The 16629-nt window shown below is 45.8% G+C and overlaps 1 protein-coding gene across 1 annotated transcript in view; it reads right to left on the reverse strand.

Moving 5' to 3' along the window:
- The window catches only part of LOC144493935 (phosphofurin acidic cluster sorting protein 2-like), a 410987-nt gene that overhangs the window by 173487 nt on the left and 220871 nt on the right, over window positions 1–16629 (reverse strand). Inside the window, exons 14-15 of the mRNA XM_078213510.1 lie at window positions 14315–14419; window positions 7708–7814 (exon numbers count right to left, since the gene is read on the reverse strand). Coding sequence (XP_078069636.1) covers window positions 7708–7814; window positions 14315–14419 — 212 coding nt within the window. The remainder of the gene's footprint in view (window positions 1–7707; window positions 7815–14314; window positions 14420–16629) is intronic.

Here is a 16629-nt window from a genome sequence, read left to right on the forward strand (position 1 = left end):
GACTCTGTTTACTGTGCGCTGAGTAAATAGACTCTGTTTACTGTTTACTGAGTAAATAGACTCTGTTTACTGTGTGCTGAGTAAATAGACTCTGTTTACTGTTTACTGAGTAAATAGACTCTGTTTACTGTTTACTGAGTAAATAGACACTGTTTACTGAGGAAATAGACTCTGTTTACTGAGTAAATAGACTCTGTTTACTGAGTAAATAGACTCTGTTTACTGTGTGCTGAGTAAATAGACTCTGTTTACTGTTTACTGAGTAAATAGACTGTTTACTGAGTAAATAGACTCTGTTTACTGTGCGCTGAGTAAATAGACTCTGTTTACTGTTTACTGAGTAAATAGACTCTGTTTACTGTGTGCTGAGTAAATAGACTCTGTTTACTGTTTACTGAGTAAATAGACTGTTTACTGAGTAAATAGACTCTGTTTACTGTGCGCTGAGTAAATAGACTCTGTTTACTGTTTACTGAGTAAATAGACTCTGTTTACTGTGTGCTGAGTAAATAGACTCTGTTTACTGTTTACTGAGTAAATAGACTCTGTTTACTGTTTACTGAGTAAATAGACTCTGTTTACTGTTTACTGAGGAAATAGACTCTGTTTACTGTGTGCTGAGTAAATAGACTCTGTTTACTGTTTACTGAGTAAATAGACTGTTTACTGTTTACTGAGTAAATAGACTCTGTTTACTGAGTAAATAGACTCTGTTTACTGTGTGCTGAGTAAATAGACTCTGTTTACTGTTTACTGAGTAAATAGACTCTGTTTACTGTTTACTGAATAAATAGACTCTGTTCACTGTTTACTGAGGAAATAGACTCTGTTTACTGTGCGCTGTGTAAATAGACTCTGTTTACTGTGTGCTGAGTAAATAGACTCTGTTTACTGTGTGCTGAGTAAATAGACTCTGTTTACTGTTTAAATAGACTGTTTACTGTTTACTGAGTAAATAGACTCTGTTTACTGTTTACTGAGTAAATAGACTCTGTTTACTGTTTACTGAGTAAATAGACTCTGTTTACTGTGCGCTGAGTAAATAGACTCTGTTTACTGTGCGCTGAGTAAATAGACACTGTTTACTGAGTAAATAGACTCTGTTTACTGAGTAAATAGACTCTGTTTACTGTGTGCTGAGTAAATAGACTCTGTTTACTGAGTAAATAGACTCTGTTTACTGTGTGCTGAGTAAATAGACTCTGTTTACTGTGTGCTGAGTAAATAGACTCTGTTTACTGTTTATTGAGGAAATAGACTCTGTTTACTGTTTACTGAGGAAATAGACTCTGTTTACTGTGTGCTGAGTAAATAGACTCTGTTTACTGTTTACTGAGTAAATAGACTGTTTACTGTGTGCTGAGTAAATAGACTCTGTTTACTGTGCGCTGAGTAAATAGACTCTGTTTACTGTGCGCTGAGTAAATAGACTCTGTTTACTGTTTACTGAGTAAATAGACTCTGTTTACTGTGTGCTGAGTAAATAGACTCTGTTTACTGTTTACTGAGTAAATAGACTCTGTTTACTGTTTACTGAGTAAATAGACACTGTTTACTGAGGAAATAGACTCTGTTTACTGTTTACTGAGTAAATAGACTCTGTTTACTGTGCGCTGAGGAAATAGACTCTGTTTACTGTTTACTGAGTAAATAGACACTGTTTACTGTTTACTGAGTATATAGACTCTGTTTACTGTTTACTGAGTAAATAGACTCTGTTTACTGTGTGCTGAGTAAATAGACTCTGTTTACTGTTTACTGAGTAAATAGACTCTGTTTACTGTGCGCTGAGTAAATAGACTCTGTTTACTGTGCGCTGAGTAAATAGACTCTGTTTACTGTTTACTGAATAAATAGACTCTGTTTACTGTTTACTGAGGAAATAGACTCTGTTTACTGTGCGCTGTGTAAATAGACTCTGTTTACTGTTTACTGAGTAAATAGACTCTGTTTACTGTTTACTGAGTAAATAGACTCTGTTTACTGTTTACTGAGTAAATAGACTCTGTTTACTGTTTACTGAATAAATAGACTCTGTTTACTGTTTACTGAGGAAATAGACTCTGTTTACTGTGCGCTGTGTAAATAGACTCTGTTTACTGTGTGCTGAGTAAATAGACTCTGTTTACTGTGTGCTGAGTAAATAGACTCTGTTTACTGTTTACTGAGTAAATAGACTCTGTTTACTGTTTACTGAGGAAATAGACTCTGTTTACTGTGTGCTGAGTAAATAGACTCTGTTTACTGTTTACTGAGTAAATAGACTCTCTTTACTGTGCGCTGAGTAAATAGACTCTGTTTACTGTCTACTGAGTAAATAGACTCTGTTTACTGTTTACTGAGTAAATAGACTCTGTTTACTGTTTACTGAGTAAATAGACCCTGTTTACTGTTTACTGAGTAAATAGACTCTGTTTACTGTTTACTGTGTAAATAGACTCTGTTTACTGTTTACTGTGTAAATAGACTCTGTTTACTGTTTACTGAGTAAATAGACTCTGTTTACTGTGTGCTGAGTAAATAGACTCTGTTTACTGTTTACTGAGTAAATAGACTCTGTTTACTGTGTGCTGAGTAAATAGACTCTGTTTACTGTGTGCTGAGTAAATAGACTCTGTTTACTGTGTGCTGAGTAAATAGACTCTGTTTACTGTTTACTGAGTAAATAGACTCTGTTTACCGTTTACTGAGTAAATAGACTCTGTTTACTGTGTGCTGAGTAAATAGACTCTGTTTACTGTTTACTGAGTAAATAGACTCTGTTTACTGTGCGCTGAGGAAATAGACTCTGTTTACTGTTTACTGAGTAAATAGACACTGTTTACTGTTTACTGAGTATATAGACTCTGTTTACTGTTTACTGAGTAAATAGACTCTGTTTACTGTGTGCTGAGTAAATAGACTCTGTTTACTGTTTACTGAGTAAATAGACTCTGTTTACTGTGCGCTGAGTAAATAGACTCTGTTTATTGTTTACTGAGTAAGTAGACTCTGTTTACTGAATAAATAGACTCTGTTTACTGTTTACTGAGGAAATAGACTCTGTTTACTGTGCGCTGTGTAAATAGACTCTGTTTACTGTTTACTGAGTAAATAGACTCTGTTTACTGTTTACTGAGTAAATAGACTCTGTTTACTGTTTACTGAATAAATAGACTCTGTTTACTGTTTACTGAGGAAATAGACTCTGTTTACTGTGCGCTGTGTAAATAGACACTGTTTACTGTTTACTGAGTATATAGACTCTGTTTACTGTTTACTGAGTAAATAGACTCTGTTTACTGTGTGCTGAGTAAATAGACTCTGTTTACTGTTTACTGAGTAAATAGACTCTGTTTACTGTGCGCTGAGTAAATAGACTCTGTTTATTGTTTACTGAGTAAGTAGACTCTGTTTACTGAATAAATAGACTCTGTTTACTGTTTACTGAGGAAATAGACTCTGTTTACTGTGCGCTGTGTAAATAGACTCTGTTTACTGAGTAAATAGACTCTGTTTACTGTTTACTGAGTAAATAGACTCTGTTTACTGTTTACTGAGTAAATAGACTCTGTTTACTGTTTACTGAATAAATAGACTCTGTTTACTGTTTACTGAGGAAATAGACTCTGTTTACTGTGCGCTGTGTAAATAGACTCTGTTTACTGTGTGCTGAGTAAATAGACTCTGTTTACTGTGTGCTGAGTAAATAGACTCTGTTTACTGTTTACTGAGTAAATAGACTCTGTTTACTGTTTACTGAGGAAATAGACTCTGTTTACTGAGTAAATAGACTCTGTTTACTGTGTAAATAGACTCTGTTTACTGTGTGCTGAGTAAATAGACTCTGTTTACTGTGTGCTGTGTAAATAGACTCTGTTTACTGTTTACTGAGTAAATAGACACTGTTTACTGAGGAAATAGACTCTGTTTACTGTTTACTGAGTAAATAGACTCTGTTTACTGTGTGCTGAGTAAATAGACTCTGTTTACTGTTTACTGAGTAAATAGACTCTGTTTACTGTTTACTGAGTAAATAGACACTGTTTACTGAGGAAATAGACTCTGTTTACTGTTTACTGAGTAAATAGACTCTATTTACTGTTTACTGAGGAAATAGACTCTGTTTACTGTTTACTGAGTAAATAGACTCTGTTTACTGTTTACTGAGTAAATAGACTCTGTTTACTGTTTACTGAGTAAATAGACTCTGTTTACTGTTTACTGAGTAAATAGACACTGTTTACTGAGGAAATAGACTCTGTTTACTGTTTACTGAGTAAATAGACTCTGTTTACTGGTTACCGAGTAAATAGACTCTGTTTACTGCGTGCTGAGTAAATAGACTCTGTTTACTGTGTGCTGAGTAAATAGACTCTGTTTACTGTGCGCTGAGGAAATAGACTCTGTTTACTGTTTACTGAGTAAATAGACACTGTTTACTGTTTACTGAGTAAATAGACTCTGTTTACTGTTTACTGAGTAAATAGACTCTGTTTACTGTGTGCTGAGTAAATAGACTCTGTTTACTGTTTACTGAGTAAATAGACTCTGTTTACTGTGCGCTGAGTAAATAGACTCTGTTTACTGTGCGCTGAGTAAATAGACTCTGTTTACTGTTTACTGAGGAAATAGACTCTGCTAATGAGTAAATAGACTCTGTTTACTGGTTACTGAGTAAATAGACTCTGTTTACTGTTTACTGAGTAAATAGACTCTGTTTACTGTGCGCTGAGTAAATAGACTCTGTTTACTGTGTAAATAGACTCTGTTTACTGAGTAAATAGACTCTGTTTACTGTTTACTGAGTAAATAGACTCTGTTTACTGTTTACTGAGTAAATAGACTCTGTTTACTGAGTAAATAGACTCTGTTTACTGATTACTGAGTAAATAGACTCTGTTTACTGTTTACTGAGTAAATAGACTCTGTTTACTGTGTGCTGAGTAAATAGACTCTGTTTACTGTGTGCTGAGTAAATAGACTCTGTTTACTGTTTACTGAGTAAATAGACTCTGTTTACTGTGTGCCGAGTAAATAGACTCTGTTTACTGTTTACTGAGTAAATAGACTCTGTTTACTGATTACTGAGTAAATAGACTCTGTTTACTGTTTACTGAGTAAATAGACTCTGTTTACTGTGTGCTGGGTAAATAGACTCTGTTTACTGTGTAAATAGACTCTGTTTACTGTTTACTGTGTAAATAGACTCTGTTTACTGTGTAAATAGACTCTGTTTACTGAGTAAATAGACTCTGTTTACTGTTTACTGAGTAAATAGACTCTGTTTACTGTGTGCTGGGTAAATAGACTCTGTTTACTGTGTGCTGAGTAAATAGACTCTGTTTACTGTGCGCTGAGTAAATAGACTCTGTTTACTGTGTGCTGAGTAAATAGACTCTGTTTACTGTGTGCTGAGTAAATAGACTCTGTTTACTGTTTACTGAGTAATAGACTCTGTTTAGTGTGCTGAGTAAATAGACTCTGTTTACTGTTTACTGTGTAAATAGACTCTGTTTACTGTGTAAATAGACTCTGTTTACTGTGTGCTGAGTAAATAGACTCTGTTTACTGTGCGCTGAGTAAATAGACTCTGTTTACTGTTTACTGAGTAAATAGACTCTGTTTACTGTTTACTGAGTAAATAGACTCTGTTTACTGAGTAAATAGACTCTGTTTACTGTTTACTGAGTAAATAGACTCTGTTTACTGTGCGCTGAGTAAATAGACTCTGTTTACTGTTTACTGTGTAAATAGACTCTGTTTACTGTGTAAATAGACTCTGTTTACTGAGTAAATAGACTCTGTTTACTGTGTAAATAGACTCTGTTTACTGTTTACTGTGTAAATAGACTCTGTTTACTGTGTAAATAGACTCTGTTTACTGAGTAAATAGACTCTGTTTACTGTTTACTGAGTAAATAGACTCTGTTTACTGTGCGCTGAGTAAATAGACTCTGTTTACTGTTTACTGAGTAAATAGACTCTGTTTACTGTGTGCTGAGTAAATAGACTCTGTTTACTGAGTAAATAGACTCTGTTTACTGAGTAAATAGACTCTGTTTACTGTTTACTGAGTAAATAGACTCTGTTTACTGTGTGCTGAGTAAATAGACTCTGTTTACTGTGTGCTGAGTAAATAGACTCTGTTTACTGTGTGCTGAGTAAATAGACTCTGTTTACTGTTTACTGAGTAAATAGACTCTGTTTACCGTTTACTGAGTAAATAGACTCTGTTTACTGTGTGCTGAGTAAATAGACTCTGTTTACTGTTTACTGAGTAAATAGACTCTGTTTACTGTTTACTGAGTAAATAGACTCTGTTTACTGTGTGCTGAGTAAGTAGACTCTGTTTACTGTGTGCAGAGTAAATAGACTCTGTTTACTGTGTGCTGAGTAAATAGACTCTGTTTACTGAGTAAATAGACTCTGTTTACTGTTTACCGAGTAAACAGACTCTGTTTCCTGTGTGCTGAGTAAATAGACTCTGTTTACTGTTTACTGAGTAAATAGACTCTGTTTACTGTTTACTGAGTAAATAGACTCTGTTTACTGTTTACTGAGTAAATAGACTCTGTTTACTGTGTGCTGAGTAAATAGACTCTGTTTACTGTTTACTGAGTAAATAGACTCTACTGTTTACTGAGTAAATAGACTCTGTTTACTGTGTGCTGAGTAAGTAGACTCTGTTTACTGTGTGCTGAGTAAATAGACTCTGTTTACTGTTTACTGAGTAAATAGACTCTGTTTACTGTTTACTGAGTAAATAGACTCTGTTTACTGTGTGCTGAGTAAATAGACTCTGTTTACTGTTTACTGAGTAAATAGACTCTGTTTACTGTGTGCTGAGTAAGTAGACTCTGTTTACTGTGTGCTGAGTAAATAGACTCTGTTTACTGTGTGCTGAGTAAATAGACTCTGTTTACTGTTTAAATAGACTTTGTGCAGTCTCTTGACCTGAAGTGTTTCCTGTTTTTCTGTCTCCTCCATTGTCTGCTGCATTTTTTATTTTAACTTATAAATAATTATATTATTTTAATGGTCCACAGATGTGCAGGTTCAGTGGATTGGCCATGCTGAATTAACCCTCGTGTCGGGGGGATTAGCAGGGTAATTATGAGGGGATATGGGAATAGGGCCTGGGTGGGTTTGCGGTCAGTGCAGACCCGATGGGCCGAATGGCCTCCTCCTGTACAATAGGGATTCTATGAAGTGATATTGTTTGCTTTGTGAACAGCCTGTTTGCAGACTCAATAGACTCTGTGCTTTACATCCTGTTGTGAGTTCCACCTTGTATTTCAATGATCAGCTGTCGTGAACACTCATTTAGTTTTGGTTAACAGTATGGCTGTCCATTCGCCTAATGAGCAACAGCAGCAATGGTTATTGTGCAGGCACCATCAGAAGAGGGTGGTGGGCCTTGTTCTTGTTCTGCTGCAGCATGTATCATCAACCTGTACCTGTGCTCTGTACATTACTGACAGGCTTTACAAGGAATAAACTGGGGCACGATACGGCTGCCAGGTGGAGAGCTACTCAAAGTGACTGAAACCCAGCTGAAGAGGTGAGTTTTGCAGAAGGTTTTGAAATTTGGGAGAGATTTAGGATGAGGATTTCAGAACATGGTAACTCCAGATACTAATGAAAGATGAAACAAGATAAGGGACATGACAATGTTGCAGAGTTTTGGAGTTGCCACCAGAGTTTACACTGCTGCTGTTTTCTTACAATCGCTGTATCCTTGTAACAATGGTGTTAAAGGCTGCCTGGATATCTGCCATTGAGCAGGTACAGACCATTGGCTGGTTCTTCTCATGCAGTCGTTCGTACAGATACTGGAATAAAGGAATGAATAATCCAACATCAGTTCCAACTGTTAACTAACACTCTAAACTTGTACAGCACCTTAACACACTAAACTGTCTCAAACTGTTAACTAACACTCTAAACTTGTACAGCACCTTAACACACTAAACTGTCTCAAACTGTTAACTAACACTCTAAACCTGTACAGCACCTTAACACACTAAACTGTCTCAAACTGTTAACTAACACTCTAAACTTGTACAGCACCTTAACACACTAAACTGCTTCAAGCAATTTCTCGGGAGTGATTATCAAACAAAGTTTTAACACCAAGCTACAAAAGGAGATATTAGGACCGGTGAGAAAAAGCTTGTTCAACCAGTGTTTTCAGGGATGTTTTAAAGAAGGAAAGGAATTTAGTAAGGTCTTTTTGTGTCTTCTATTCTGTAGTAACGAGGACCAGGGAAGGAGGACTCTAGAGTAATTGATATTAGTTGAAATTAATGTTTAGTTTAAGTCATGACAGGAGAACTCAAAGCTATAGTGTGCTCCTCATGCTCTATGTGGGAAGCCAGGAACACATCTAATGCCCGATACCAGCATATGTCCAGGGAGTGTCTCCAGCCTGCATTTCGGAGCTGGAGCAGCGGCTGGGGACACTCATCTGCGAGGTGGAGGGTATCGTGGATAACACATATAGAGGGGTGGTCACACCGCAGGCTCAGACTCCACAGGGAGGGAGGGAATGGGTGACCACCAGAAAGAGGAAGAGGACTAGGCAGGCAGTGCAGGAATCACCTGTGGCTATTCCCCTGCAAAACAAATATATCGCTTTGGATACTATTAGAGAAAATGCCTCGGGGAAAACAGCAACAGCCCAATTTGCTGTACCATGGTGGCTTTGTTGCAAAAGGAAAGAATAAAAAGTGTGGGAATGCGATAGTTATCAGGGATTCAGCTGTAAGGGAATTGATGGATAGGAGACTCCAGGGTGACGTGTTGCCGCCCTGGTGCTCGGGTCAAGGATGTCTCAGAGCGGCTGCAGGTGGCAAGACCATGGTTTAAAAGGGAAATTAGAGATAGTGTTAGATTGAAGGGAGAGGCTTACAAAGTGGCCAAGAAAAACCTGAGGATTGGGAGCAGGTTAGAATTCAGCAAAGGAGGACCAAGGGACTGATTAAGAACGGGTAAAATAGAGTACGAGAGTAAGCTTGTGGGAAACATAAAAACTGACTGTTAAAGTTTCTGTAGGTATGTGAGAAGAAAAATAATTATAGACTAGTCAGCCTGATGTCTGCAGTGGGGAAAATTCTGGAATCCATTATCAAAGATTTTATCACAAAACACTTGGAAAACAGTGGCAGGATTGGACAGAGTCAGCATGGATTTATGAAGGGGAAATCATGCTTGACAAATCTACTGGAATTCTTCGAGGATGTAACTAGTAGAGTTGATGAGGGGGAGCCAGTGGATGTGGTTTATTTGGATTTCAGAAAGCTTTCGACAAAGTTTCACATCTGAGATTAGTGTGTAAAATTAAAGCACGTGGGATTGGGGGAAGTGTATTGAGATGGATAGGAAACTGGTTAGCACACAGGGAACAAAGAGTAGGAATAAAGGCAAAAAACAGAAAGTGCTGGGAAATCTCAGCAGGTCTGTCAGCATCTGTGGGGAGAGAATAGAGCCAACGTTTCGAGTCTAGGTGACCCTTTATCAGAGCTGTGTTTCCTTCAGAGTCATTTCAGATTCCAGCATCCGCAGTATTTTGCTTTTGTTTTATTATAGTAGGAAGAAATAACTTTTTTCAAATGGCAGGCAGTGACCAGTGGGGTACCGCAGGGATCTGTGCTGGTACCCCAGTTGTTCACTATGTGTACTAACGATCTGAAAGAGGGAACTGAATGTAATATCTTCAAATTCATAGATGACACAAAGTTGGGTGGGAGGGTGAGCTGTGAGGAGGATGCAGAGATGCTTCAGCGTGATCTGGACAGGCTGAGTGAGTGGGTAAATCAATGGCAGATGCAGCATAATGTGGATAAGTCTGAGGTTATTCACATTAGAAGCAAAAACAAGAAGGCAGATTACTACCTGAATTGGGAGAGGGGAGTGTGCAGCGGGACCTGGGTGTCCTTGTGCACCAGTCGCTGAAGGTACGCATGCAGGTGCAGCAGGCGGTAAAGAAGGACAATGGCCCATTGGCCTTCATTGCGAGAGGTTTCGAGTACAGGAATCATAGAATCAGACAGCGCAGAAGAGGCTCTTCATCCCATCGAGTCAGCACTGAGACATCAGAAACACCTGAACTCCCACCTAATTCCAGCTGCCAGCAACCAGCCCTGAATGTTATGACATGCCAGACACTTTTTAAAGGATGTGAGCCAACCAAACTCTCCCACTCTCCCAGGAGCAGAGATGTCTTGCTGCAACTATGCAGAGCCAGGATAAGGCCACACCTGGAATAGTGAATGACCACCCCGTCACTCCCCCGGCTCCTCTCTCCCTCACTCACTCCCCCCCCGCCCCCCACCCTCTCTCTCTCTCTCCCTCACTCACTCCCCCCCGCCCCCCACCCTCTCTCTCTCTCTCCCTCACTCACTCCCCCCCGCCCCCCCACCCTCTCTCTCTCTCTCCCTCACTCACTCCCCCCCGCCCCCCACCCTCTCTCTCTCTCTCCCTCACTCACTCCCCCCCGCCCCCCACCCTCTCTCTCTCTCTCCCTCACTCACTCCCCCCCGCCCCCCACCCTCTCTCTCTCTCTCACTCCCCCGACCCCCCTCTCCCTCTCTCTCACTCCCCCCCGCCCCCCCACCCTCTCTCTCTCCCTCACTCCCCCGGCACCCCCTCTCTCTCTCTCCCTCACTCACTCCCCCCCGCCCCCCCCCCACCCCCCACCCTCTCTCTCTCTCTCACTCCCCTGACCCCCTTCTCTCTCTCTCTCTCTCACTCACTCCCCCGGCACCCCCCTCTCTCTCTCTGAACGAGCTCTCTCTCTCTCCCTCACTCCCCCGCCCCCCCCCCCCACCTCTCTCTCTCTCACTCTCCCTCTCTCTCACTCCCCCGGCCCCCCCTCTCTCTCTCTCCCTCACTCACTCCCCCCGCCCCCCCCCCCCCCCCCACCCCCCACCCTCTCTCTCTCTCTCACTCCCCTGACCGCCCTCTCTCTCTCTCTCTCACTCACTCCCCCGGCACCCCCCTCTCTCTCTCTCTCTCCCTCACTCTCCCCCCCCCCCCCCCCCACCTCTCTCTCTCTCACTCTCCCTCTCTCTCACTCCCCCGGCCCCCTTCTCTCTCTCCCTCTCTCTCCCCCCCGGCCCCCCTCTCTCGCTCTCCCTCACTCCCCCGGCCCCCTCTCTCTCTCTCTCTCGCTCTCCCTCACTCCCCCGGCCCCCTCTCTCTCTCTCTGAACGAGCTCTCTCTCTCCCTCTCTCTCTCCCTCACTCCCCCCCCCTCTCTCTCTCTCTCTCACTCCCCCGGCCCCTCTCTCTCTCACTCTCTCTCTCCCCCGGTCCCCCCCCCCTCTCTCTCTCTCACTCCCCCGGTTCTCCCCCCCGCTCCCCCCCCCCCCCCCCCCCCGTCTCTCTCTCTCTCTCTCTGAACGAGCTCTCCCTCTCTCCCCCGGCCCCCCCCTCTCTCTCTCTCTCACCCTCACTCCCCCGGCCCCCCCTTCTCTCTCTCTCTCCCTCACTCCCCCGCCCCCCCCTCTCTCTCTCTCTCTCCCTCTCTCTCTCACTCCCCCGGCCCCCCTCTCTCTCTCACTCTCTCTCTGAACGGGCTCTCCCTCACTCCCCCGGCCCCCCCCCCCCTCTCTCTCTCTCCCTCTCACTCTCTCTCCCTCACTCCCCCGCCCCCTCTCTCCCTCACTCACTCACTCTCTCTCTCTCTCTCACTCTCCCGCCCCCTCTCTCCCTCTCCCTCACTCCCCCGGCCCCTCTCTCCATCGCTCCCCCCTCTCTCTCTCTCCCGCTCTCTCCCCCGGCCCCCCCTCTCTCTCTCTCCCTCTCTCTCTCCCTCACTCCCCCCCCTTCTCTCTCTCTCTCTCCCTCACTCCCCCGGCCCCCCCCCTCTCTCTCCCTCACTCCCCCAGCCCCCCTCTCTCTCTCCCTCTCTCTCACTCATTCCCCCGGCCCCCCTCTCTCTCCCTCTCTCTCTCTGAACGAGCTCTCCCTTACTCACCCGGCCCCCCCCTCTCTCTCTCTCTCCCTCACTCCCCTGGCCCCTCTCTCCCTCTCTCTGTCTCCCTCTCTCTCTGAACGAGCTCTCCCTCACTCACCCGGCCCCCCCTCTCTCTCTCTCCCTCACTCCCCCGGCCCCTCGCCCCCCCCCCACCCCCCACCCTCTCTCTCTCTCTCACTCCCCTGACCCCCTTCTCTCTCTCTCTCTCTCACTCACTCCCCCGGCACCCCCCTCTCTCTCTCTGAACGAGCTCTCTCTCTCTCCCTCACTCCCCCGCCCCCCCCCCCACCTCTCTCTCTCTCACTCTCCCTCTCTCTCACTCCCCCGGCCCCCCCTCTCTCTCTCTCCCTCACTCACTCCCCCCGCCCCCCCCCCCCCCCCCACCCCCCACCCTCTCTCTCTCTCTCACTCCCTGACCGCCCTCTCTCTCTCTCTCTCACTCACTCCCCGGCACCCCCCTCTCTCTCTCTCTCTTCCCTCACTCTCCCCCCCCCCCCCCCCACCTCTCTCTCTCTCACTCTCCCTCTCTCTCACTCCCCCGGCCCCCTTCTCTCTCTCCCTCTCTCTCCCCCCGGCCCCCCTCTCTCGCTCTCCCTCACTCCCCGGCCCCCTCTCTCTCTCTCTCTCGCTCTCCCTCACTCCCCCGGCCCCCTCTCTCTCTCTCTGAACGAGCTCTCTCTCTCCCTCTCTCTCTCCCTCACTCCCCCCCCCTCTCTCTCTCTCTCTCACTCCCCCGGCCCCTCTCTCTCTCACTCTCTCTCTCCCCCGGTCCCCCCCCCCTCTCTCTCTCTCACTCCCCCGGTTCTCCCCCCCGCTCCCCCCCCCCCCCCCCCCCCCGTCTCTCTCTCTCTCTCTCTGAACGAGCTCTCCCTCTCTCCCCCGGCCCCCCCCTCTCTCTCTCTCTCACCCTCACTCCCCCGGCCCCCCCTTCTCTCTCTCTCTCCCTCACTCCCCCGCCCCCCCCCTCTCTCTCTCTCTCTCCCTCTCTCTCTCACTCCCCCGGCCCCCCTCTCTCTCTCACTCTCTCTCTGAACGGGCTCTCCCTCACTCCCCCGGCCCCCCCCCCCTCTCTCTCTCTCCCTCTCACTCTCTCTCCCTCACTCCCCCGCCCCCTCTCTCCCTCACTCACTCACTCTCTCTCTCTCTCTCACTCTCCCGCCCCCTCTCTCCCTCTCCCTCACTCCCCCGGCCCCTCTCTCCATCGCTCCCCCCTCTCTCTCTCTCCCGCTCTCTCCCCCGGCCCCCCCTCTCTCTCTCTCCCTCTCTCTCTCCCTCACTCCCCCCCCTTCTCTCTCTCTCTCTCCCTCACTCCCCCGGCCCCCCCCCTCTCTCTCCCTCACTCCCCCAGCCCCCCTCTCTCTCTCCCTCTCTCTCACTCATTCCCCCGGCCCCCCTCTCTCTCCCTCTCTCTCTCTGAACGAGCTCTCCCTTACTCACCCGGCCCCCCCCTCTCTCTCTCTCTCCCTCACTCCCCTGGCCCCTCTCTCCCTCTCTCTGTCTCCCTCTCTCTCTGAACGAGCTCTCCCTCACTCACCCGGCCCCCCCTCTCTCTCTCTCCCTCACTCCCCCGGCCCCTCTCTCCCTCTCCCTCTCTGAATGAGCTTTCCCTCACTCCCCCGGCCCCCCTCTCTCTCTCCTTCTCTCTCTCTCTCTCTCTCCCTCTCTCTGAACAGCTCTCCCTCACTCCCCCCGGCACCCTATCTTTCTCTGAATGAGTTTTTGCTCAGTTTTCCTGGATTCCCTCTCTCCGAGTTTTCCCTCAGTCTTTTCCCCCAGTTGGGAATGCTGTCCTCACCTTGCACATTACTGTTGCTCTCAGAGAGCTGTTCTGTCCCAGGGTTGTGCTTACCTGTCCCTGCCAGTCTCTGCTTACCTGTCCCTGCCAGTCTCTGCTTACCTGTCCCTGCCAGTCTCTGCTTACCTGTCCCTGCCAGTCTCTGCTTACCTGTCCCTGCCAGTCTCTGCTTACCTGTCCCTGCCAGTCTCTGCTTACCTGTCCCTGCCAGTCTCTGCTTACCTGTCCCTGCCAGTCTGTGCTTACCTGTCCTTGCCAGTCTCTGCTTACCTGTCCCTGCCAGTCTGTGCTTACCTGTCCCTGCCAGTCTGTGCTTACCTGTCCCTGCCAGTCTCTGCTTACCTGTCCCTGCCAGTCTCTGCTTACCTGTCCCTGCCAGTCTCTGCTTACCTGTCCCTGCCAGTCTCTGCTTACCTGTCCCTGCCAGTCTGTGCTTACCTGTCCCTGCCAGTCTGTGCTTACCTGTCCCTGCCAGTCTGTGCTTACCTGTCCCTGCCAGTCTGTGCTTACCTGTCCCTGCCAGTCTGTGCTTACCTGTCCCTGCCAGTCTGTGCTTACCTGTCCCTGCCAGTCTGTTGTGTTTACCAGGATAATGCTCTCTGGCAGCTGGTCGTCTGAAATCAGGATCTGGTTCAGTTGGTCATAAACAGATTTCCGAGGGACCTAAGCAGCAAACAAAGGAGCAAGTGGTGATATCAGTAACTGGCTACAAAAAAGTTAAAGTTTATTTATTAGTGTTAAAAGTAGGCTTACATTAACACTGCAATTAAATTACTGTGAAATTCTCCGAGTCGCCACACTCCAGCGCCTGTTCGGGTACACTGAGGGAGAATTTAGTACGGCCAATGCACCCTAACCAGCACGTCTTTCGGACTGTGGGAGGAAACTGGAGCACCCGGAGGAAACCCACACAGACACGGGGAGAATGTGCAGACTCCACACAGACAGTGACCCGAGCCGGGAATTGAACCCAATTCTCTGGAGCTGTGATGCAGCAGTGCTAACCATTGTGCCACCGTGCTACAGTGATATACCTATCTTTTATTTGGAGTCCACCCTTCCCATATTGGAAAATAAGTGCTCCTTAAAGTTCTGAGTGATTATTTGGGAGAAGATATCAGAATGTCTTTGTTGTATCAGGGAGCTGGCAAAGCACAAAGCCTTGTGATCTTCGGCCTGCATTGTCCTCACTGTTCTCTCCAGGCATGGCAAGGCACAACACAGCCCATTACAATGGTTGTTCCTTCCCCAGTGAGAGCTGCTTCATTACCAAGTGCTCTCCTCTCACTGAGAAAACAACCTGTGTGGCACTGGGCCGGCTCTCTAACACTGCAACCTAGACACATATGGTCAGAAATTGCAAATTCCTTTTCCCATCACTGCTCCGCAATTCATATTTACAGAAAATCAATGCGAAATGTGATTTCATATCTTTAAGCGAACTTCACTTCACAATAGGTTAATCTCATTTCTTCTGACCTTGAGGAAATATGGAGCAATGCTTCGCAATTCACACTGGCTGTCCATGCAGAGCACAGTGCAGGAAAGGAATCACACTGGTCACATCTCTGAGCCTCTAAACAAAGATGCCAGCAGATGTACCACATGGACTCAGTGGGAAACAGTCTTCCCTTCAAAACAAACGTACAATGATTCAAGCCTCACTTCGGAGATAATGATTGAATTTTACCTCCAGTTTGAAAGGGAGAAGAGTGGGTCTAAGACTAGAATTTTAAACATAAATAAGGGTATGAAACCTGAGCTTGCTGCAGTGAACTGAGACACTAGATTAGAGGTTAAATCAAAGAGAAACAGTGACAGAGATTTAAGGGGATATTTCAGAATAAACAGAAAAGATTTACCAGGATGTTGCCCGGTACGGAGGGCATTAGCTATGAGGAGAGGTTGGAGAAACTTGGTTTGTTCTCACTGGAACGACGGAGGTTGAGGGGTGACCTGATAGAAGTCTACAAGATTATGAGAGGCACGGACAGAGTGGATAGTCAGAAGCTTTTTCCCAGGGTGGAAGAGTCAGTTACTAGGGGGCAGAGGTTTAAGGTGCGAGGGGCAAGGTTTAAAGGAGATGTTCAAGGCAAGTTTTTTACATACAGGGTGGTGGGTGCCTGGAACTCGTTGCCGGGGGAGGTAGTGGAAGCGGATACAGTAGTGACTTTTAAGGGCGACTGGACAAATACATGAATAGGATGGGAATAGAGGGATATGGTCCCCGGAAGGGTAGGGGGTTTTAGTTCAGTCGGGCAGCATGGTCGGTGCAGGCTTGGAGGGGCCGAAGGGCCTGTTCCTGTGCTGTAATTTTCTTTGTTTTTTGTTCGAAAGAAAAATCCTCGGGGACGGAGCCACATCCAATGATTAACTAAAGAAGTTAAAGAAAGTAACAACCTGTGCAAAGATGAGTGACAGCTCAGATGATTGGTCAGAATGCAAAGAACAGCAGAGAATGATAAAAGGTTAATCAGGAGAAAGAAATGAGAGTGAGAGGGAGATAGCTAGAAATGTAAATACAGAGAGCAAGATTTCTATTGGCATGAATATCCTGGCTGGGAGTTTTGCTAGTGCAGTTCGGGGGGGTTTAAACTAATATGGCAGGGGGGTGGGGATCAAAACATTATGTCTACAAGTGTAGAGGCTGGGGACGGGCTTGGGGCCAGGACAAGGCTGGCAAAGAAGAAGAGCACTCTGGGGGAGGATGACCTCACTGGGCCTGGAGGTCTGGAGTGCATCTACTTCAATGAAAGGAGCGTAGCAGGTAAGACAGACGAACTTAGGGCCTTAATGCTTATGAGGAATTTGGATGTGGTTGCGGTGACAGAGACTTGGTTGAAAGAGGGACAGGACTGGCAACTAAATATTCT

Source organism: Mustelus asterias, chromosome 5 (genome assembly GCF_964213995.1).
Source record: "Mustelus asterias chromosome 5, sMusAst1.hap1.1, whole genome shotgun sequence".
Taxonomy (NCBI): domain Eukaryota; kingdom Metazoa; phylum Chordata; class Chondrichthyes; order Carcharhiniformes; family Triakidae; genus Mustelus; species Mustelus asterias.